The sequence below is a fragment of the Lytechinus pictus genome, chromosome 8 (genome assembly GCF_037042905.1).
Source record: "Lytechinus pictus isolate F3 Inbred chromosome 8, Lp3.0, whole genome shotgun sequence".
In the NCBI taxonomy this organism is placed as follows: Eukaryota; Metazoa; Echinodermata; class Echinoidea; order Temnopleuroida; family Toxopneustidae; genus Lytechinus; species Lytechinus pictus.
The window spans coordinates 37,702,559-37,725,384 of record NC_087252.1 but is presented as its reverse complement, the minus strand read 5'-3'; the positions used below and the strand labels follow the sequence as shown (position 1 = coordinate 37,725,384).

Genomic DNA, 22,826 nt, shown 5'->3' with positions numbered 1-22,826 from the left:
CATACTCATCTCTCTTTCTCACACTCTCTCCCCCCTTTCTATCTCTCTCTCACTCTCTCTCTCTATCTCTGTCTTTCTGTGTACTACTCTGTCTCTGATGCTCATGTTGGTCTCTCTCTCCTTTTCCTCTCTCTTCTCTATCATCCCTCCCTCTCTCTCTCTCTCTCTCTCTCTCTCTTACCCTCTATCAAACTTTTGTTCTACATACATGTATGTACTAACTTCTTTGCTCCTCTCTCTTTCCCCCTCTAACACAGACCATATCTCTCTCTCTCTCTTTCTCTTTTTCTCTCACTCTTTTCCTCTCTCTCCTCGGCATATTAAAAATGGAACTGCTCAACCATATCTCTATCAACACAACCCTCACAAAGTTATAATAACAGGCAAATACACAATGCCTGTCTGCAAAATCCCTCACATTTTGTTGAAACCTTTGTCAAAGGCAATTCCATATATATAAATTTACTAACTGATCGCGGGCTAGACAAAGGTAGAATGGATTGCCATTTTGTTTTTCTCTGATTGAAACTTTGTTATTAGAGACCATTTACATGTCGATTTCACAGTACAAATAGTGAAACAGGGAATTTGAACAATTACACTTATAACTTCTTGCACTTCTCTGCAATAGTGGTAAGTTTAAATTCTTCTATTTATTTGTTAGAAATTCAAACAGTTATATTGCATGACATAATTCAATTTTAACCATGTGTTTTGATCTCACACCCCCAAAAAATGGTTTTATTGAAATAATTCACTTTTCAAACATGATTGTAGTTACATTACATGTCCATGTATAATGGACATATTTTGGCAGAGAAGAGAGTCATTGTTAATATGAAATCGTTGTCATTTGTATATTGAAACATGTACAGTATGTACATGTAGATACTCTATCACGTACAAGTGCATATATGAGCTCAAGAGCACATGAATTTGCGACATGGTACATGATGTAAAGAAAATGTGACCCTTCACCCAAAAATGAACAATAGGTCACCCAAAATGAACTTTGAATTTCTATTGAGCTGTATAAAGCACACCAACAATTAAAAATAACTCTTGTAAAATTGATCAATAACAACCCACACAATAATTTAATTGTATGTACAAGTAGAAGAAAAGTGCAGTGAGAACTTTATAAAGGGAAATAAGGAGAAAACAAGATTTCTCAAGCATGAGATGTGCACGCTTTGCAAAATATTAAGAATTCCGGAAAAATTGGTGTTAAAAAATCCTGTATCTCATCTGTTTTTTCTCAACTGAACAGCTTCAAAGTTTGACAGTATGAAGGAGAAGACAGTACACAGATGGATGTTTACATATGGTGGTTAAGGAAGGGGAGAGCAGAAAATCCTAATCAATATAATCTAGAATGAACCATGTTTTAAAGATAAACTTATTGTGGTAACGATCTCAAAATGAGTTCAAACAATATCCAATAAAATGACCACCCAAGTGTTTGCATAACATACAGTGCCAATTGGCTCTGGAAAAAAAAGGTGTAATTGCTGAGAAATGAGCAAAATATAAAGCACGGAATTATATAAAATGTCAGGTATTTTTCTAAGCAGTATTAATAATATACTGTCCCACATATGCCTTTTTGTGTTAGTTATCATCAGAATTATTGGTTGTTAGCTAAGATTTCATGATTTCACAAAGAGTCGATTTCACCAGTTCTAGATCTATAATAATATAATAGTAATTAACCTTGATTTTAACAGCTTTCAAGATCATGAAATAATTGTTTACTGCAATTACTTTCTTTTACTTTTAAATACAAAAATGTGATTCTTAAAGCCTAAAAGTACATAAGTTTATACTTGGGTTCATAATCAGGCTTCACCCTGACATGAGGCATCTTGGTATAATGAAAAGAAGCAAATGTGCAATCATTGTGATCTCAATGTACAATACTTTGTACATGTATGACTAAAAAGTAATTCTTTACACAGTACATCACTCCAGTGCAAAGAGACTTCATTCATTTGTGCAATATAAACACCGAGCAGGGAAACAATTATACGGGGGCTTTGGGCGAGCCCTAGAAGATCCCCATTCATGGCAATGTTAAAAATTATCCAATGCTACAGAATCAGACCTGCCAACCTCTGGGAATGAAAAACTGTATTCTGTGATAAAAAAAATAAAAAAATGTATTTTTCCCAAAAAAAGTGTATTTCATAATAAAATGCTTGGCGCACTAGCTCATCGCGGCGCTCAAGCTGCATGCAAGCTAAAATGCGCACTGCTCTTGCAGATGAAAAAAAAAACCATCAAAACATGTGTATATCTTCACCCTGGTTTGAACAAAATGATTGAAAAAAAACAAGTTACCTGAAATTACATTGATCTAATAACCATATTTGTGCACGTTTTATGAAATAGAGACATATAGCGATTATTTTTCTCAATAAATTACGATTTAGTTATAAAAAAAAAAAAAATACGGCTAAAACGTACTGGTTGGCAGGTCTGCAGAATAAGCCAGTTCGTAGTTCCATTCTGCGCATGATCACAAGATTCTGCGCATGATCAGAAGAGTGTCTTTGGTACTAAAGTGACATGCTGGTTTGAATTGTGTTTTACACTACATCCACCAAAAAAACCCAACAATGCGTCCACTGTTGCTAATGCATTCGAGGTAGAAATGCAACAAATGTAATTGGTGTGCTATTCTAAAGTCATCTGGTCTATTCAATTTCTTCATCCTGCTACATGTATGTAAGGCATGCTTACATAATATCTTTCTTTGAAATCTGCCTATCATAATGAAAGAAATGAAAGGTCATTTGACCAAAATTGCCCATGAAGTAACTACGAACTGGTCTATTAGGCAGTAAGTTGTGAAAAGTAGCCCCACCCCCCTATTTATATTTTTATTTTTTGCCTAACACCAAGTATTATTATCATTATCAATGTTTACCAATTTTCCTGCTAGATTCTTTTCTGAGTGATAGTAATGGCTGAGGGAACTGACAATGATGCTATCCATGCCAATCTAATCTGTCCTCTCTGTCTCTCCACCTTTGAGAAAGCAACGCTTTTGACCTGTGGCCACACTTTCTGTCTCAAGTGCCTCATGGGTTACGACAAGGAACACCGAAACGTGAATCTCATGATCTGTCCACTATGTCGGGAGCAGACTCCACTTGGGGAGAATCGTGTACAGGGACTGCCGAAGAATGTCACGGTGAATGCGCTGGTAGATGACCTCCAAGCTCGGATGTCTTCAGAGAAGCGATTGTCGCAGGTTCAGGCAACAAATGAAGTACAGCCCCAAGCAGGACAGCATAAGCTGCCTGTGAAGGTGCCCGTCAGACCACCTAAGATTGTCAAGGATGTAGATCTTCCAGGTGGGGTAAGGGGAATGACCAGTTTGGCAGATGATTCTGTTGTCGTAGGGTACGGAAGTAGTTTCCCTGGAGCTGAAGTCATTAAGGTGTCAGGAGAACGAAGACCTTACTCCTTGATCAACGCTGGCTCCGTGCGAGACATTGTTATCCTAAACGATGGCAGAGCAGTTGCGTCACATGGATTTGAGGAAATCAAGGCCTACAATTCAGATGGTACAATGTGGGTGATTCCATTCATGCAACTGTCAAACAAGAAGAGCCAGGATGCTTTCTGCACACTGTACAAAGACAGCCAAGATTTTATCTACGCTGCCAATGGCACCAACAAAGTCCAATACTTTAGAGTTCGTAGTAAAGGCATGACACATCATTCCAAAGTGATCAGCACTGGAAAATCAAATGTCGCGCAGATCTGCGTCACGCAATCGGAAGCGCTCGTCATGAAAGTGTCCAACGCAAAGCCACGGAGGCTGGCACTGTTCGACAAGGAAGGGAACATGGGAAGCACTGTAATCGCTAGAGACGACAGTGAAGTCCTATGTGCAACGGTAGACGCTCTGGACAGGGTGATCATCGGGTATTTTTCCCCGAGCCTCGGAACTCTGAGACTCTCGATCTGCACGCTCAAGGGACTGCATATCAAACACCAGCATTTCTTCAGCGAGCTCTACTTATCCCCTGCAAGACTGGTGTGGTGCTACCTGGTATCCATCAGTCCAAATCTACTGGCCTTTGCACATCTTGGCAACAAGCTGTACTTCATCAAAGTTCCTCCCATCCCCAACAAGTAGACATTCTTGCTTTTACCCTGGATCTGGATGTGTACACTGCTGGACCAATTGGTATGAATGCAGCGGTTGAGAGAGGGCACGGTGATATTTAGTTAGTCGTATCGTAGGTAGCTCTTTTCGATCTTTGACTTGAACACCTCTAGTGATGTGCTGTTCACTGTGTCAGGTGGGAGATGGTTCCAAGCCAGAGGGGTACTCACAAAAAAAGATTGTTTTAATTGTTCAGTGTTTGTTGATTGAATAGTGTAACCTTTATTGTGGTTCACTACTTGTCTTTCTAAGATATTCTGTGCTTGAAAGTCATTAAATTGTTTTGTTTTGACTTTCCGTTTTGGCCTTGTTTTAGTCAAGAAATTCTCAATAGGAAGGGCTGGGACCAACCCCTCGAATTGTATTGTACTAGACCTATTCATAGACTTCCATTTGATTTTATACACTAGATATGTTATTTGCTGAAGAGCATAATCTGTAAACTTACATTTCAAACGTTATTTCATGCTATTAATTATTATGACTATATTATAGGATGGGGCTCCACGTCCCACTAGCAGTACTTACTATTTCTGTGTCCTATCACCAATGAAGTTTATATGACAATTTACCTTGTATCAATGTATTTTGACATTTGGTAATAAATTCAGTTCAGTTAAGAAATTCATAGCATACATTGTAGATGCCAGGTAATACTCAATGATCTTCTGGCATTCGCACATCTTGGTAACAAGCTATACTTCATCAAAGTTCTCTCCATCCCAGACAAGGGGATATTCATTGCAAGAATGCACAGAAATCCTTAACTCAGCATGTATCAGTATTGCTTGAATGTCATCTTAAGACAGCATGACATGGAGTACCACAGGGGTCATTGCCAGGCCTGTCTCTATTCATATATTCCAAAAAAAATTGCTTGTTCTTTTAAAATTTTGTTCATTTGTTGGCTGATATGTACACATGGGAATTATTGAAACAGATATTTCTCTATAGATTCAACTATTGCTCATTCCTGTTACACTTCTCTAAAGAGTTCTAAAACTCAGCAAAATTGTCCATATTATTCAGAAGCAGTGAGAACACCTGAACCATATACCTGTACATGTATACCTTGACAAAATAAATATCTAATGCTTTAACATGAAACATTGTTTAATTATCCCATTTGCTCTGAAAATGTTGCCGCGCTTTCTTGCAAAGCTTTATTAACCCTTGTATGACGTCAAAATTAATCTGCCCTTCAAATTGGCAATAATCATTAATTTTTTGTATTAATTTTCAAACTTTGAAGAAAAAAAATGTATATACTGTATAGATACATCAATAACATCAGTAAAAATGACTGATATACAGTAACAGCATTTTAACAAAATGTTGCTAATTTGGAATTTGAAAAATGATTTTGTTTTATTTTGCATTGCCAAGAGTGTGGAATAATTGGTTTAACCCTAAATAGACTGGGCTGTTTCGACGCCTAAGAAGACTGGGGGGGGGGGGGGGGGGCTGATTCAGCCCCCCCTTATGATCTCGGCCGTCGACCACGCTATCGCAACGAAAATTGGCACGCACGTTACCCATGGCATTTTCTACAAAACTATAATATCAAATTCTGCAAAAAATCTCATTGCTCATTAATTATGCTAATTTATGCGTAAAATCATAAGTTTGCTCTAATTAATAAAATAATGCCCCTAAAATGCTAATTTTTGTTTCAAATACTCTAGATAGGCATCTGATCAAATTTATTTAAAAAAAATTTCAACAACACATTTATTTTCTTATGTATTCTATTGTTTTCTAAATTTCTTATGTATTTCTTTGTTTTTCAACTTTTTGTTTTTTATTGTTTTTTCAATGAAAATTGTCGGGGACTTTATTTTGACCATTAAAAAGATAAAATTAATTGATTTTAAGCAGTAAAAGGAAAAAATATTATATATTTATGAATTTTGGCTAAAAACACTATTTGCATTGGATTTGTACACAAATTCACGTTTTTGAGTAATTTTGGGTCTGCATGCACTTACAAAATGTTGCGTAATTTAGAAATCACGTACCCGGGGGTCACAATTTTGGTCCCAAAAGTTGCGCGAGACTTGAAAGTAAAAAGTCAGCGAGTGACGTGGTCAAAAAACTTCAAGCGGCGGATTTATCGCGAAAAATGTCAAGGGGGGGGGGGCTGAATCAGCCCCCCCCCAGTCTTTTTAGGGTTAAATTTATCAGCCTTAATTCAGGAATGGCAGGACATACAGCAGTGTATTAAAATGGTATTAATATTTCAGTATATTTTGCACTTTCTAAATGTTTCACACTTGTGTGATTCCTTGTAGACAAGGAAAAAAAATACAGCGCCTCCTAAAGGCTTGGTCCCACTGCACTTATGGATGCCAATCGGATGTAAAAAAAAAAAAATAAATCTTTGCTGAAAAACGCTATGCATCCGTTGCGTACTCATTGCATACGTGTTACATATTATGCTCTATATCCATCCAGCATTCGTCCACTGTGATTTCGTTGTTCGCCAATTGTTTTCCACTTCTGGAGCCGATGAAAACGGATGGAGCCAGCCCAAAATTTTGCTTGTCAGCTGCATCCTTTATGCATACACTTTGTGTCCGTTGGCCAGTAGGACCAGGCTTTAACCCTAAATAGACTGGGCTATTTCGACACCTAAGAAGACGGGGGGGGGGGGGGGGGGGGGAGGGGGCTGATTATGATCTTGCATTGGATTTGTACACAAATTCACGCTTTTGAGCAAATTTGGGTCTGCATGCACTTACGAAATGTTGCGTAATTTCACAGGCATACCCGGGGGTTACAATTATGGTCTCAAAAGTTGCGCAAGACTTGAAAGTAAACAGTCAGCAAGTGACGCAGTAAAAAAAAATTGCGAGGCGGATTTATCGTGAAATATGTCGAGGGGGGGCATCAGCCCCCCCCCCCCAGTCTTCTTAGGGTTAAGGGAGATGCTACGGCTCAAATGTTTCAATTGTAGCATGGTACAAAACCAGGTGGGTGTTTCATAAAGCTGTTTGTAAGTTAAGAGCGACTTTGAGAATGACTGGTGATAGTTTCTTACGCACTAAATCGTCAACAATGAACATTTGATTGTGAATATAATTTACTGCAAGAAAGGATCACCAGTCGTTCTTAAAGTCACTCTTTACTTAGAAACAGCTTTATGCTCTATGCAGATTCCTTGTATTATCATTCACGGATGAAATTAGAGCCCTTGGCAAAAAAACATGCATTTATAGTGGACTTTTCTTTTAGTGTATGTGATGAATACCCCTAATTATGTACACATATTTTGCATAGTCCACAGTTTGTACCATGGTATACAGTTGAATCAACATTCGTAAGTTCTATTTTATGACTGTTTCAAAAATAGATTTTTAATTTTCTTTTCTTTTCCACACCCATGGCACTGACAAAGAGTGTGACTTTGCCTTTCATTTTGGAGAGCTACGCTGCGTATTCTTTCTACAATTTTAATCTTTTTATGGTATTTGTCGTAGTGAATACATGGCCTCGTCTCTCAAATAGAGGGACATGTGTTCGAATCCCAACCACGGCGTGTTTGTCTTCAGCAAGAAATTTACCCACATTGTGCTGCACTCAACCCAGGTGAGGTGAATGGGTACCCGGCAGGATTAATTCTTTGAAAACACCAACCGCCTTTAGCAGCAGGAGCTACAGCAGGGGGAATATATAGAGCGCCATTGAACAGGCAACTAGATAATCAGCGCCTCATAACTGCTATATATTATCATTATTATTAATGTGAATTCTTACCTGATTCCACTGTTACTTTCACTGTCGATGGATAAAACAAGAACTCGCCTGAAGAGGGCACTATCTCCAATACTTCTCCATTTCTGTACGAAAAAATAAGAAATCCAAAGCCAATTACACACAAACAAATAACAGTGAGAATGGGTATCCCATAAATTAAACAATTTTGGGAACTGAAGTGGCTACTTTGGGTAATAATGACAAATTATCATTAATATCAAAACATTATTATTTTATTGTTACAATTATAATCATTATTACTATTATCATATTATTACTATGATTATTATAATTATTATTATATCCTACATAGATTAAATCATGAATGCTGATTGGTTTAAATAGCATCATGTGACCAAACATATTCTCACTAATTTGTGATGATGTTGAAAATGAAACGCCCACTGAAGAAAAATTGCTATTCCGTGATGTCAATGATGGAATAGTCCACTATTCCATCATTGACGTAACAGATCATGATGGCGCAAGCACTAATACGCGTTCCGTGCGCTGAGCGCATGGTCAGTCAACGCAGCAGGTTATCTTTGTTCAGATTAAAATATGATGAACTACGAGTAAAAGAACTAGATTATTAAGATCTATTGGTCAAACTTATTAAAGTAGGATATAAAATAAATATACCAGTCCCTTATTTCGAAAGTATAGAGGGAATTATTCATCCTCGTTTGTACAGGAAAAAATTCCTATTTTTCCCTCAGGGCTTCGCCCCTCGTGAAAAATAGTAATGCCAGTTCAACCTCAGATGAATAATTCCCGCTACACTTACTCAAAGCCTGGTATATTTGTATATTATTATTACAATTACTATTATTATCATCATTATCATTATGTGATAGTTATTTTAGCTGGTCATATGTGACTAAAATACTAAGTTATATTATCTAAAATAAAAACAGCTTTGTCATTTATTTAACCCTAAATAGACTGGGCTATTTCGACGCCTAAGAAGACTGGGGGGGGGGGGCTGATTCAGCCCCCCCTTATGATCTCGGCCGTCGATCGCGCGATCGCGACGAAAATTGGCACACACGTTACCCATGGCATTATCTACAAAACTATAATATCAAATTCTGCAAAATATCTCATTAATTATGCTAATTTATGCATAATATCATAAGTTTGCTCTAATTAATAAAATGATGCCCCTAAATTGCTAATTTTTGTCTCACATACTCTAGATAGGCATCTGATTTAAAAAAAATTCCTAAATTTCAACATCACATTTATTTTCTTATGTATTCTATTGTTTTCTAAATTTCTTATGTACATGTATTTCTTTGTTTTTCGACTTTTTGTTTTTTATTGTTTTTCAATGGAAATTGTCTGGTACTTTATTTTGACCATAAACAAGATAAAATAAATTGATTTTAAGCAGTAAAGGAAAAATAATTATACATTTTATGAATTTTGGCTAAAAACACTATTTGCATTGGATTTGTACACAAATTCACGTTTTTAAGTAATTTTGGGTCTGCATGCACTTATGAAATGTTGCGTAATTTGAAAACCGCGTACCCAGGGGTCACAATTTTGGTCTCAAAAGTTGCGCCAGACTTGAAAGTAAAAAGTCAGTGAGCGATGCAGTCAAAAAATTTCGAGCGGCGGATTTATCGCGAAAAATGTCGAGGGGGGGGGGGTGAATCAGCAACCCCAGTCTTCTCAGGGTTAAGCAGCATTTCAAAAAGTTTATTTGTAATTGATTATCATGGCTTGAAGTCTATTTCAGTAGAACAAAAAACTTACATGTATTTGGAACTTCACAACTTGAATATCATTCAAATGTGCATGTTTGTTACATATAAATATGAACTCAAACTGAATGATTTACATTGCTTTTTCAAAAATGAATGAGGAAGTGCATACTAAAAAATACACATGCACTTTAACGGGGTTGAAAGAAAGGAAGGCAGTATCTACATGTACATGTTCTAGCTTGTATTGTCACTGTTCAGTGAATTGTGTTGATTTAGAACTTTGAGCCAGGATAAAAGTCTAGTCTCATTTCTACAGGAAATTTATACAAAATGGTTTTAACATAACATATTATTCTTACGTGTCACTGTCATTGTCACTGTTCAGTGAACTGTGTTGATTGAGAACTTTGAGCCAAGATTGAAAATCTTGTAAGGAACTTTATACAATTTTTTTTACCATTAGTGTCAATTGAATTCCCGCAGTCAGGGGTATATGCCATGTTCAAGGTTTCATTGTCGTTGCTTGTTGAATTCAGATTGTTGAGAAACCGTGAAAGCTCAAGACAGTTATGTAGTCCAATTGAATTGAATCACATTCACAGACAATCCTTTACCTGTTCATGCATTTTCAGGCCACAGGTAGCCAATAATCTATGAATAATAACATGGACCGTATAGCGCAGCTACTACGGTATATTAATATACTCTACAACATTTGGTATCATATTATTACCCTGGCTGTAGCCGCCATATAGGCGCTCAATCATTCGAGGACTCACTCCACCTGGGTTGAGTGCAGCACAATGTGGGTAAATTTCTTGCTAAAGGAAAATACGCCATGGTTGGGAATCGAACCCACGTCCCTCGGATTGAAAGACGAGAGTCGGAACCTCTCGACCACATTGCACCCCCCTATCTATATGGAGGCACCAGTATCTATTACAAGTCTGAACAAATAATACACACTGGTTACTAAGAGATTGAGGACTCACCCGGCCCAGTGGCTGACATCATAGACCTGAGGTCCCGCCGGTTGAGGTGCAGACTTTTTCTCAGCCGTTTCATTGCCGGTCTTTTTTGCAGGGGGTTTAGACTCTTGCTCCAGCTGTTGTCTTGATTTTAGAGGACCTAGTTTGACTGTCTGTTCCAGTTTACCTCCAGAGCTATTCAGAAGAGAAATGAAAATGTTATTAATATTAGGAGATGATTCATGCATATTCAGAAATATATGTAGTAATTTGTGTGAAAATGCGGACCAGGCCAAAATAAATAATAATTTTGGGAGCTACTTTTCTCAAGCAATTGCCTATATCTGCAACATTGGATAAGCTTTAACATTGAAGTGAATGGGAAATTTTTGGGGGTTCTTTTTTGGGCTCTTTTCAGCATTTCAGGAGTGGAATTGCCCAGAGCCCCCCATGTAATTTTTTTCCCTGATGCGGACCCATGGAGTGACGGGTGCAGCACAAGGCACGTGTGTCAGTCGATCCATTCATGGCAGTTGGAACTAGTGAGGCATGTCGTGAGGACATAGGTGTCATGAATGACTGTACACAGGGGGGGACCCCCCCCCCAAAAAAAAAAAAATGTCATTTTTTTCTTAAAAATTTACACAAAATTCACCAAAAGTAAGCACAAATCCTTCAATTTCATGTTACAAAATGCAAAAGCACCCCCAATGACAAGCTCGGTTGCTTCGCTTCCTCGCTTTAGAGTTTTTTTCTGAAAAAGTTTGTCCTCATCCCCCCCCCCCATGTGGTATTAAACTCATATGGTAATAAATCAGCCATTTTACCTGATGGCGACTGTAATATCCATGACAGGTTGGGTTGTTGTAATCTCTGCATGTATCTGGTGTTTGAGAGCTGTTAGAGTCAACATGTTAGGTGCAGACCTAAAAGAACAAAAGAAACATTAATGACGTCAGTAATTACAATAGGCATTTATACAGCGCCATCTATAGGGACAGTGATTTTCCGTTTTCTAAAAATTGCCTTTTCTGTTTCAGAAAATCTCAAATTCCGTTTCAGCCTGTCAGAAAACAAAAATTCAGTTTCCTCATAGACTTTGTGTACATGAAAAAGTGACAATTCCGTTTACATAGAAAACCAATACGCAATGAGTAGCGCGATGTCAAAATGCTAGCGCTGGTCAAAATTTGCATCTACCAATGTACTAACATCGCTCTAAAATCCATTTTAATCGAAGAGATTTGAGCTCAAAAACTATTTAAAGAAACATAATCAACATTAATACATCCTCACCTTTCATATTATTAGCATTATTTTATGGTTACATGGGATTTTATTGCTGATTTGGGGACTTTTCGGACATCGTTCTGAGCAGTCAACGACTTCTGCCTATCCGCCATTTTGGATTTGTTGAATCACCATGATCATTGTATTATGACCGAACGCAGAGGGCAGCAACACACGGCCGTATTCTGCCTTATATGCGGACGTCAGTGTAAACTAATTTAGATACGATCGAGTGATGGAGGGGCTCGAATGCAGTTACGATGTGTTGATTGTCATGATTGTTGTTGCAAAGTGAGATCGTGTATTTTTCAGTTGATATTCGTATTTTGTTGAGGATTTGGGATTAATTTCTGTTGATGTTTTGTGCATTTTGAGAAAAAACAAGTTTTCCGTGATTTTCCGTTTGAAAAGCCACTTTCCGTTTCAAAAGGCCGATTCCGTGAATTCCGTCCGTTTTCCGCGATCGCGGAAAATCACTGTCCCTACATCTATCTAGAAATAATCTATTCCGAGGTGCACTTTTATTATTATCCCCATTTGCGTATTAAATCTGCAATTATACATTTCCTGAAAAATCGTTCATCAAAATGACTTTTCAGCATATTTCTATTTCAGTTTTCTATATTTAACAATAAAATATGCATTTTCATTTCCAATAAACTGCAGATTTTTATCATTTACATGTACTCATAGTTTTTACAATTCTGTATAACTTTTGCTCAATTTTGTGAACACTTTAATTTCTGTTGTTACTGGTACTACGTTGTTACTGGTACCAGAGTATATCATTGATGCTTACGTTTGGAAGGCATACTCCGACTTCTCAAACTGATGACAAGATTTCGGGCTGAGTTTGTAGGAGCCCGGTTTCTCCAAGCAGTATTGGTTTGGTCCTTTCTTCAGTGTGAATGAACCCTTGTAAGAAGGAGATGAATCCAGAGCATAAAGCTGAAAGAAATGATAATAATAAATAATACTGGGGGTGTTTAAAAAAAGTTAAGAGTGACATAGAGTAAAGATTAAACACCAATGCGTACATTTTCTTAATGGGTGTTTCACATAGATGTTTGTAAGTTCTGTAGTGTGAATGAACCCCTGTTGATAGAGATGAATCCCGCGCATAAAGCTGAAAGAGAAAAATCATAATGAATAATGGATGGGGCGTTTTACAAAGAGTGAACTGTGTCTATGATGGGGCATTGCAAGAAACTTACGATCAATTGCAAGTCTATTTTTGGTTCCTAAATCAATCATATGTCTTGCAATGAATTGCAAATTCATGAATAATTGCTGATGTGCTCCTTGAAACAAGGAGTGTAATCTGATTTGGTCTGAATTGATCTATCAATTGTAAAATTGCAACAGAATACTTGCCATTGATTGCAAATATTCTATTGCAACACCCAATGTAATGATTCTACACCAATTCACACATTTTTTCAATGGGTATAACTGTTTCACAAACATGTTTGTAAGTTATGAAGGACTTAAAGGGGAGGGGGAGGGGAGAGCTCCGAAGGGGAAGAGAGGAGGGGAGAAAAAGGAGGTAGCTGAGGAGGGTGAAGGGGAGGAAAGAGTGGGGGAAGGGGGAGGGGCGAGGGGAGAGGGGGAAGGGGAGAGGGGGAAGGGGAGAGGGGGAAGGGGGAAGGGGAGAGGGGGAAGGGGAGAGGGGGAAGGGGAGAGAGGGAAGGGGGAGGGGGAGGGAGAAGGGGAGAGAAAGAGGCAGGAGAGAATGCAGGGTTCCCACAAGAAATTTGAAAAACAGAATTCCATGACTTTTCCATGACTAAATTGCTGCTTTCCATGACTTCCCGTGACGTCCTAGGAGTTATGTAGAATTTGGGACGTCACAAACCTGGGAAAAATGGAATCATGAACACCAAGTATAATAGCAGAGTACGATCACAGAGTACGAGAGTTGCGAGACAAGACAAAATGGAAGGCTGCCAAAGCCAAGAGGTAAATACAATTCCATGACTTTTCACAAATTTTCCAAATTCCCTGACTTTCCAGGATTTTCCAAGACTGTGGGAACCCTGAAAATGGGAGGTGGGAGAGAAGGCCCCAAGGGGGAGGGAGAGCAAACCGTTCTTACCAATTCAATAGGGTGAGAGACATGACAGTGAAGAACATAGCCATTCTGCTGGAACTCCAGTCCTCCTATGTCTTGGTCTATTACTTCCACATCCAGAGAGGACTTGGTCCAGCACCAGTTGGTTTGGACCACACTGACTGAGAGTGACGAAAAGATTATATTATATTATAGTGGTTAGAGCATTGGACTCATAATCGCAAGGTTCTGAGTTTGGATCCCCACTCTGCCATTGTCTCCACTTTGATAAAAAGGCCCAAGAGTAATCAGTCAGACCGCAGGTCCCTATGCTAATGACCAAAAAGGCCAGATTCATCCAAATCATCTCGTGGCTGAATCCTCCTCCTTGCAAAATCTCGTGATTCATGAGATTTTCTTTCTCTAAGAATTTACCTGTTTTAATCTCAAGTTAAATGAAATATTATTGCACCATCAGATAGAGTAAATGTTATTCTTTCATATTGGTCATTTATTTTGTATACAATATTTTGTTAAATAAGTACATTTCTGGCCTGAAAATGTGCCTAAAAACTGAATTTTCTTCCTCTGTTTTCTTTTGCAAATTGTGCAAAACTTTTTATTTTGAGCCTCAATGATATATATATCACCATAAAGCTAAACTTCTGTACTTTCTCACAATGCCACTCTTGATATGCGGCACCTTTTAATCGGGTCAAGATCACACTTTTCCCACCAAGGTACAAGACGTGATTTCTGAAATTTTGTACTTGCATGAAATCCTGAGTTCTGATTGGCTGGATAAGGTTCACAGAACAACAGGCGCGGGTAATTTGAGGAGATTACCACATGGGAAGTGTGACCTTCCCATGAACCCAGGCACTGGAACCATTGGAATTTGCCAGTGTGTGGTCTCCTTGACCAATCAGAGTGCAGTATTCTTGTTTTCAAGCTGCTTTATGTATTTGGCCAATGAAAAGTGTGATCTTGACCCGATTAAACCAATTCTTATTTTGAAACCTATACCATTTTAAAGCATACATATTCAGCTTTATCATGATTTAAAAATCATTTGGGCTCAAACAAAAATAAAGTGTGAAAATAGCATCTTTTGTCAGGTGAAAATAATTATTTTGTAGCATATTTTAGATCAAAATTTTAACCTATATTACAAAATCTTTGAATAAATTCAAACACATGACCTGAAAGAATGATTCTTCTTTTTTACAATGATACCAAAATCATGAAATTCGATGCACAATTAGAGCAGCAATGACCGAATGAAAAGAGTTGTTTTGGTTCGCATCAAGCTCATTAAATATGCAAAACATCTCAAGTCATGAATATCACTTGGATGAAAGAAGCCAGTTTCTTGGGACCTGCCGTCTGACTGTAATATCTGTCGTCTATAAAGTCAGCCACTATGACTGATTAACCTAGACGTAAAATATTTCCTAGGTAATTGGTTATATACCAGCTTGGCGTTTACCAGCAAAATGCTGTCCTGCCGAGTTTCTACGGGAGTTTCCATAAACAGAAAAATTATTATACTTGCCCACGATCAATTGGGCAAAGCAAAGTTTTGGAGTATTTCATTTCATGTCTATTTTGAAAAATAAAATATATCATATTCAATTATATAGCTCCTAATACCTCTTTATCAGAAGTAAAAGCACTCTACAATAGATAATTACCCTGGCTTTAGCCGAGATACTGTTACGCGCTCCAGCATTTCAATGAATAAATTCCTGCTAGGTACCCATTCACCTCACCTGGCTTAAGTGCAGCACAATGTGGATCACTTTCTCGCTGAAGGAAATTACACCATGACTGGGATTCAAACCTACGACCCTCTGTTTCAAAGCCAAGAGACTAATCCACTGGGCCACAATGCTCCACTGATATGATTTTGGCTAAATTCGTTACTATGCCCAGCTGCCAAACCAAGTGAATATTTAAGATATTTTTCATGTTTTATTGCCCAAATTTACAATTGTCAGGTTTTATTTGAATGCCAATGTTACCAATTTTACATCTTACAAAAAAATTATTAACACTGGCCATCAAAGGTGGGCTTTGAACCCGTGCCAATAGGACAGTGCTGTGTAGAGCTCTGACCCGATACCGTAGCCAATCGACCGCGAGCAATTGAAGGAAGATTGGAGCGTACTATTAAAGGGTTTATAACTCTGCTGTATATAAATTCTATACCTACGCATCTCTAAATATTTTGTTATATCCTACGTAGGATTTTAGCCAATTTGAGGACTGCTGGGCATATTTGAATATCATATCTCTTCATTGTGCAGACCTAACATACAATTCGCTTTATTTTCTCAAATCTACTTCAACAAAACACAACATTTTTTTCTTTCAATCATGAACAGAGAATTACACACTTAAAGAATTGACTATGATTATGCCTATAACAGTCGAAATATTCTTGATAATTGACGCAACAGAGCCGTGTACATGATTATCATCTCAGCTTGCTTCACTCACTTGAATATTTTCCTGGCAGAATGTCTTTCATGATGAACGCAGCTTGTTTGGTTTGTTGAGAAACGGGGACTGGTTTCTTGAACCCTCTACCATCCTTGGATTCCACCATAACCTGGAGAGTACCACAAACATCTAAGAGAGAGAAATTATAACAGTCTGTTAGACTCCACATACATCTAAGAGAAAGAAAGGAGTCTATTAGACTCCACATACATCTAAGAGAAAGAAAGGATTACAGTCTGTTAGACTCCACATACATCTAAGAGAAAGAAAGGAGTACAGTCTGTTAGACTCCACATACATGTAAGAGAAAGAAAGGAGTACAGTCTGTTAGACTCCACATACATCTAAGAGAAAGAAAGGAGTACAGTCTATTAGACTCCACATACATCTAAGAGAAAGAAAGGAGCACAGTCTGTTAGACTCCACATACATGTAAGAGAAAGAAAGGAGTACAGTCTGTTAGACTCCACATATATCTAAGAGAAAGAAAGGAGTAGTCTGTTAGACTCCATAATAAGAGAAAGAAAGGAGCACAGTCTGTTAGACTCCACATACATCTAAGAGAAAGAAAGGAGTACAGTCTGTTAGACTCCACATACATCTAAGAGAAAGAAAGGAGTACAGTCTGTTAGACTCCACATATATCTAAGAGAAAGAAAGGAGTAGTCTGTTAGACTCCATAATAAGAGAAAGAAAGGAGCACAGTCTGTTAGACTCCACATACATCTAAGAGAAAGAAAGGAGTACAGTCTGTTAGACTCCACATACATGTAAGAGAAAGAAAGGAGTACAGTCTGTTAGACTCCACATACATGTAAGAGAAAGAAAGGAGTACAGTCTGTTAGACTCCACATACATCTAAGAGAAAGAAAGGAGTACAGTCTATTAGACTCCACATACATCTAAGAGAAAGAAAGGAGCACAGTCTGTTAGACTCCACATACATGTAAGAGAAAGAAAGGAGTACAGTCTGTTAGACTCCACATATATCTAAGAGAAAGAAAGGAGTAGTCTGTTAGACTCCACATACATCTAAGAGAAAGAAAGGAGTACAGTCTGTTAGACTCCACATACATCTAAGAGAAAGAAAGGAGTACAGTCTGTCAGACTTCACCATTACTTGTAGAATTAGCAAGTTCATTTTTACCTCATGGGCAAGTTGTACAAATTACCTTTCCTTTCTTTCATTAGGTTAGGCAAATTTCAACGCAAGGTTTTAGGTAAGCATTTCAGATATACATGTAACAGGCGACTAGAAAAGCACATTAATGTTCCATTTCTACTTTGAACTATGTACTTAGCGAAGTGCAAAATACCCGTCTGTATTGGACACATTCAGACCTGCCAACCTATGGGAATGAAAAATTGTATTCTGCGATAAAAAAAAGTATTTTCCCCAAGAAAACTGTATTTTATAATAAAATGCGCACTGCTAACATTTGAAAATAAAAAAAGGAGTCCCAATCGGAGTCCCAATAAGTTGTATGAAATAGAGACATATAGAGATGATTTTTCTCAATGAATTACGATTTTGTAAAAAAAAATTTTTTTTACAAAATCATATTTAAAAAAGAAAAAACGTACTAAATATGCCAAAAAACGTACTGGTTGGCAGCTCTGCACATTGTTGCTTTCCAGTGGAGCTAATGAAAAGCACAGTTCAAAAGAATGTTTGAAATAATCAAGACATCGAAGTTGGTGATTATCTCAATGAATATTACACCATCATGCCATTTGAGGACGGTATCATTATTGCTTTGAAAAAGACCCAACATTTTTGTGGAATACCATGCTTGTTTCGTCAGTTCTTCAGCAATGACACATTTCCTACCAGACTCATTTGACACATTGTATTGGATTTTGTTTGAACTCAATAGAGCGTTAACACAACTGGTGGGTGTTTCATAAAACTGTTCATAAGTTACCAGCGACTTTACAAACGACTGGTGATCCTTAATTGATTGAGGTAATCATGCGTACCAAATATTCACTGGTGTGGATTTAGCTCTTAAGAAAGGATCTCCAGTCGCACGTAAATTACAAATAACTTCATGAAACACCCCCTGGCATTCACCTTTAAACACAAATTCATAAATAAATACCAGTTGTGGTAACGATCTCAAAATGACTTTGGACAGAATCCGATGAAATTACCACCAAAGTGTTTGTATGTATAAATAAAAAATATGTGCCAAATAGCTCTGGAAGAAAATGCGTAATTGCTGAGAAATGAGCAAAATAAGCACAGAATTCCATCACTTGTTGGGTATTTTTCGAAGCACTATTTAATACACTGTCCCACGTATTCTTTTCTGTGTTAGTGATCATCAGAATCATCGATTTTGAGCTAGGATTTCATGATTTTACAAAGATGAGTATACATTAATGTACCAGATCTAGATGTATAATATTTTGACAATTAACCTTGATTTAAAAGACTTTCTCATGAAATAATTGTTTGCTGCATCTACTGTCTTTTAACCTTATTTATAAGAAAATGGGTGGAATATCCTGCTAACTTACCAAGACATTTGATTGATCCACGGAGAGTGGCTTTGAACTGAGAGAAGTTGATATCAAGGATGGGGGTAGAGACGATGGTGATCTTCTGATTTTCTGGATTGATGCGAAGACCAGCAGACTTCTCAGCATCAGACATCAAGGGCTAGGAGCAAAGGAGAATAGAGGCATCGTTTAATTCTGCGATTCCAGATATTGTGGTTTTGCTCAAGATCTTCTGGACAATTCCATAAAATGAAACTTTTGTAAGTCCAGTGCCCGTTGTTCATTTTTATTTCATGAGCTACTCAAGCCGGGATAATTTTTAAAGCTCCGGTGACTAATGAACATGGACCCTCGAGGATCTACACGGCAATGCCGGCATGATACGGGGAGGTCCGGGATAGTTTTGCCTCGGATTGAGCTTTGATGACTGTACACACAGCATCTACACGGATAATCAGGGTATCAACACGGACCAATACGGCAGCTACACGGACCTCCTTGGATTGCTCTACCCTAACCAAGGATGATGCCGAATGTTTTTGACCTCCCCAAAACTGCTGTGTAAGCCTCCTGGACGTTCACCAAACTACAAAGACTTATATTGACTTCCAAGGATGCTGAAGGTGTCTGCACAGATCTCTCCCTGGACCATCTGGATCTGATCGGGGTGGTCCAGCGAACAGATGTGACTTGGGCTTATCCCCCACTTTAATTCAGTTTTCCTTCATGAAGTACTCAAACCATAATTTGAGATCCCCATTTTTTTTTTCTAAGCACTGCCTACTATTACCCCAGCTGTAGCACGATTTCTCTTATCAGACGCTGAAGCATTCAAGGAATTTCTTCCTACCGGGTACCCATCTACTGCACCTGGGTGGAGAGTGGCAAATATAGATAAACGCCCTGCCAAAGGATGCAAGTGCTGCGGTGGGATTTGAACCCCAGACCTTGTGGTTCACAGTCGGAAGACTTATCCACTGAGCCACAGCAACTCTATAAAAGTGACTCACCTGCATCACATATACCCCTGGCGAGGCCGTGAAGCAGAATGCCCCATCCTTGTCCGTCGTGGCGATCTCAGGCTGTTTGCTGCCCTCTTTAGTCAGACTGACTTTCCTCTGGCCTCCAGCTGATGTTTCTACACGACCACACGCACTAAACCTGTGACAGGAGATTTGTATGAATATAATTATCATCATCCAAGTACAGTACAGATTCTATCAAAAACTCAGATAATTCTTAATGAGTTGTTTCTATATGATGGCATGCACAAAACCTGAGAAAAAAAATTTGAGGGTTGTTTAAACTTATTATCATCATCAAAGCACAGATTCTATAAAAAACTCAACTAATTCTAATTCAATTGTTACAAGAATGCACCGAAATTTCAATGAGGGTAATATTATCATTTCATTTAATATTGATCATAAACACATTCTTCTCCACTACAAGAGCTCGTTACACGCTTGCAAACAACTGTGAAAATAAGACAGTTTTCAATTTCAAGCATTATTTAAAGAAGGACAGAAAACATAATTTGCATTGACTTTGTACACAAAATTGATTTTTATAGTTATTTTCGCTATGGCAGGCAGGTATGAAAGGCCCTTCTCCATCGTAACGGTATGCCTGATTCACGCAAAAATGGTCTTAAAAGATGCACAAGAAAGACTCGCAAGGAAACATTTTGTGAATAGTGAAGTAACAAGGCACAGTGCAATCAAATATTGTTTGGCGAAATAGTCGCAGAAAATGTCGAGGGGATGATTCAAGCCCCCCCCCCCCCCGGCTGTTTTAGGGTTAAGTACACTGTACTTACTTGGAGGCTACTATGTCAGGCAGTCTAGGAGTATTTGGCGTGACCTTGACATTCAACGGGTCAAAGGTCAAATATTCCTTGCTGGCCTGCAGCGTGTAGGTTCCAGACTTGATCTTCTCCATCCTGAAAGTACCATCTGGCCCGGTCACGACCTCTGGCTTGCCCCGAACTTTGACCTTTGCACCTTGGACCCCGCTGCCCTGTTATGAGAAGAAATGGTGGAGGAATATGGGCTATTCCATGTTTAACATGCCATATGGCAATGCCATGAAATATGTAATCTGACTCCGACTCACTATATGTCACACCTTCCTGACAACGATTTGTCTCAGTTTTCCAGTTCATATGTAATACTCTCAAATTATAATTCCTTTGAGCAGTTGATTTCTCCTGCCTCATTCTGGAATATGTCAATGGATACATTTTTTTACTTAAAAAACAAGCCTGATGATAGTATTTCAAATCTAATTTACTTTCTTAAGCAAACCTTGGAGGTACAACCTCTCAAAGCTAAACTGGAAAATAAAAAAAGGCTTAAAGGACAAGTCCACCCCAACAAAAACGTGATTTGAATAAAAAGAGAAAAATTCAACCAGCATAACACTGAAAATTTCATCAAAATCGGATGTAAAATAAGAAAGTTATGACATTTTCAAGTTTAGCTTATTTCTAACAAAATAGTTATGTGAACGAGCCAGTTACATCCAAATGAGAGAGTCGATGATGTCACTCACTCACTATTTCTTTTGTTTTTTATTATATGAAATATGAAATATTTTGATTTTCTCGTCATTGTCATGTGAAATGAAGTTTCATTCCTCCCTGAACACGTGGAATTCCATTATTTTAACATTTTGTGCTTCAGGCAAGGAGGTCCTAATCGTCAAATCCGTAAAAATTGAAATATTGTATAATTCAAACAATAAAAAACAAAAGAAATAGTGAGTGAGTGATGTCATCGACTCTTTCATTTGGATGTAACTGGCTCGTTCATATAACTATTTTGTTAAAAATAAGCGAAACTTTGAAATGTCATAACTTTCTTATTTTACATCCGATTTTGATGAAATTTTCAGCATTGTGCTCGTCTGATTTTTCTCTATTGATTCAAATCAACATTTTTCTGAGGTGGACTTGACCTTTAAAATATCATATTACTCTCTCTATTTTCATTTAAATAAAACAAAATTGATAAATTTGAACTTTGACCTACCCCTGCAACTGAGAGCACTCTCCCTGTGATGGAGAACCCTGCAACTTGGAATACCGTCTGTGAAAATCAAGAAAATAAATGTAATCACTGAATGCATGTTGGTAATCAATTCAAAGTGCGATCAAATGACACAAAATACTATCAAATGATAGTACTTTCCAGAGATGGAGAACCCTGCAACTTGGAATACAGCATGTGAAATTAAGAGTAATGTAATCACTGAATGCTGTGTTGGTAATCAATTGAAAAAGAAATCAAAAGACACACTAAGATGCTATTAAGTGATAGTACTCTTCCAAATGGAAAACCTTGCAACTTAGAATACAGTCTGTGAAATCAAGAGTAATGTAATCACTGAATACTGTGTTGGTAATCAATTCAAAGTGCAATCAAAAGACATACTACAATGCTATCAAATGATAGTACTTTCCAGAGATGGAGAACCCTGCAACTTGGAATACAGCATGTGAAATCAAGAGTAATGAAATCACTAAATGCTGTGTTGGTAATCAATTCAAACTGCAATCAAAAGACATACTGAGATGCTATCAAATGATAGTACTCTTCAGAGATGAAGAAACCTGCAACTTGATTATATGATTTTTATGAAAAAACCCCATAAAACATATCCTCTATTTTCTATTAGGAAACCATACTTAGTGAGAAAAAACATAATTCTTTAATTTGGGTGAAAAACAGTCATGATTATAGCAACAAGTGGAATGCCTCTGGCCGTCTCACCTGCATCACGCGATTCAATATAGCAGCAGTGCTGATTTTGAAAACTACTATAACTCGCACAAGATGTTCAGTGATACTTGGTTA

General features: G+C 37.8%; 2 protein-coding genes across 6 annotated transcripts in view; one reads left to right on the top strand and one right to left on the bottom strand.

Moving 5' to 3' along the window:
• Positions 1–22,826, bottom strand: part of LOC135155183 (BOS complex subunit NOMO1-like) — a 49,512-nt gene that overhangs the window by 14,077 nt on the left and 12,609 nt on the right. For all 5 annotated transcript variants that reach the window (XM_064104034.1, XM_064104035.1, XM_064104036.1 and 2 more), the window contains exons 9-18: positions 22,002–22,058; positions 20,789–20,988; positions 19,980–20,130; positions 18,988–19,129; positions 16,462–16,593; positions 14,005–14,141; positions 12,709–12,857; positions 11,447–11,545; positions 10,644–10,814; positions 7,937–8,019 (exon numbers count right to left, since the gene is read on the bottom strand). In XM_064104034.1, the coding sequence (XP_063960104.1) occupies positions 7,937–8,019; positions 10,644–10,814; positions 11,447–11,545; positions 12,709–12,857; positions 14,005–14,141; positions 16,462–16,593; positions 18,988–19,129; positions 19,980–20,130; positions 20,789–20,988; positions 22,002–22,058 (1,321 nt within the window). The remainder of the gene's footprint in view (positions 1–7,936; positions 8,020–10,643; positions 10,815–11,446; positions 11,546–12,708; positions 12,858–14,004; positions 14,142–16,461; positions 16,594–18,987; positions 19,130–19,979; positions 20,131–20,788; positions 20,989–22,001; positions 22,059–22,826) is intronic.
• LOC135155184 (uncharacterized) lies at positions 390–5,287 on the top strand. The gene is made up of 2 exons (XM_064104037.1): positions 390–633; positions 2,945–5,287. Exon 2 carries the CDS (start codon positions 2,966–2,968, stop codon positions 4,148–4,150), a length of 1,185 nt encoding a protein of 394 aa, XP_063960107.1. The 5' UTR covers positions 390–633; positions 2,945–2,965; the 3' UTR covers positions 4,151–5,287.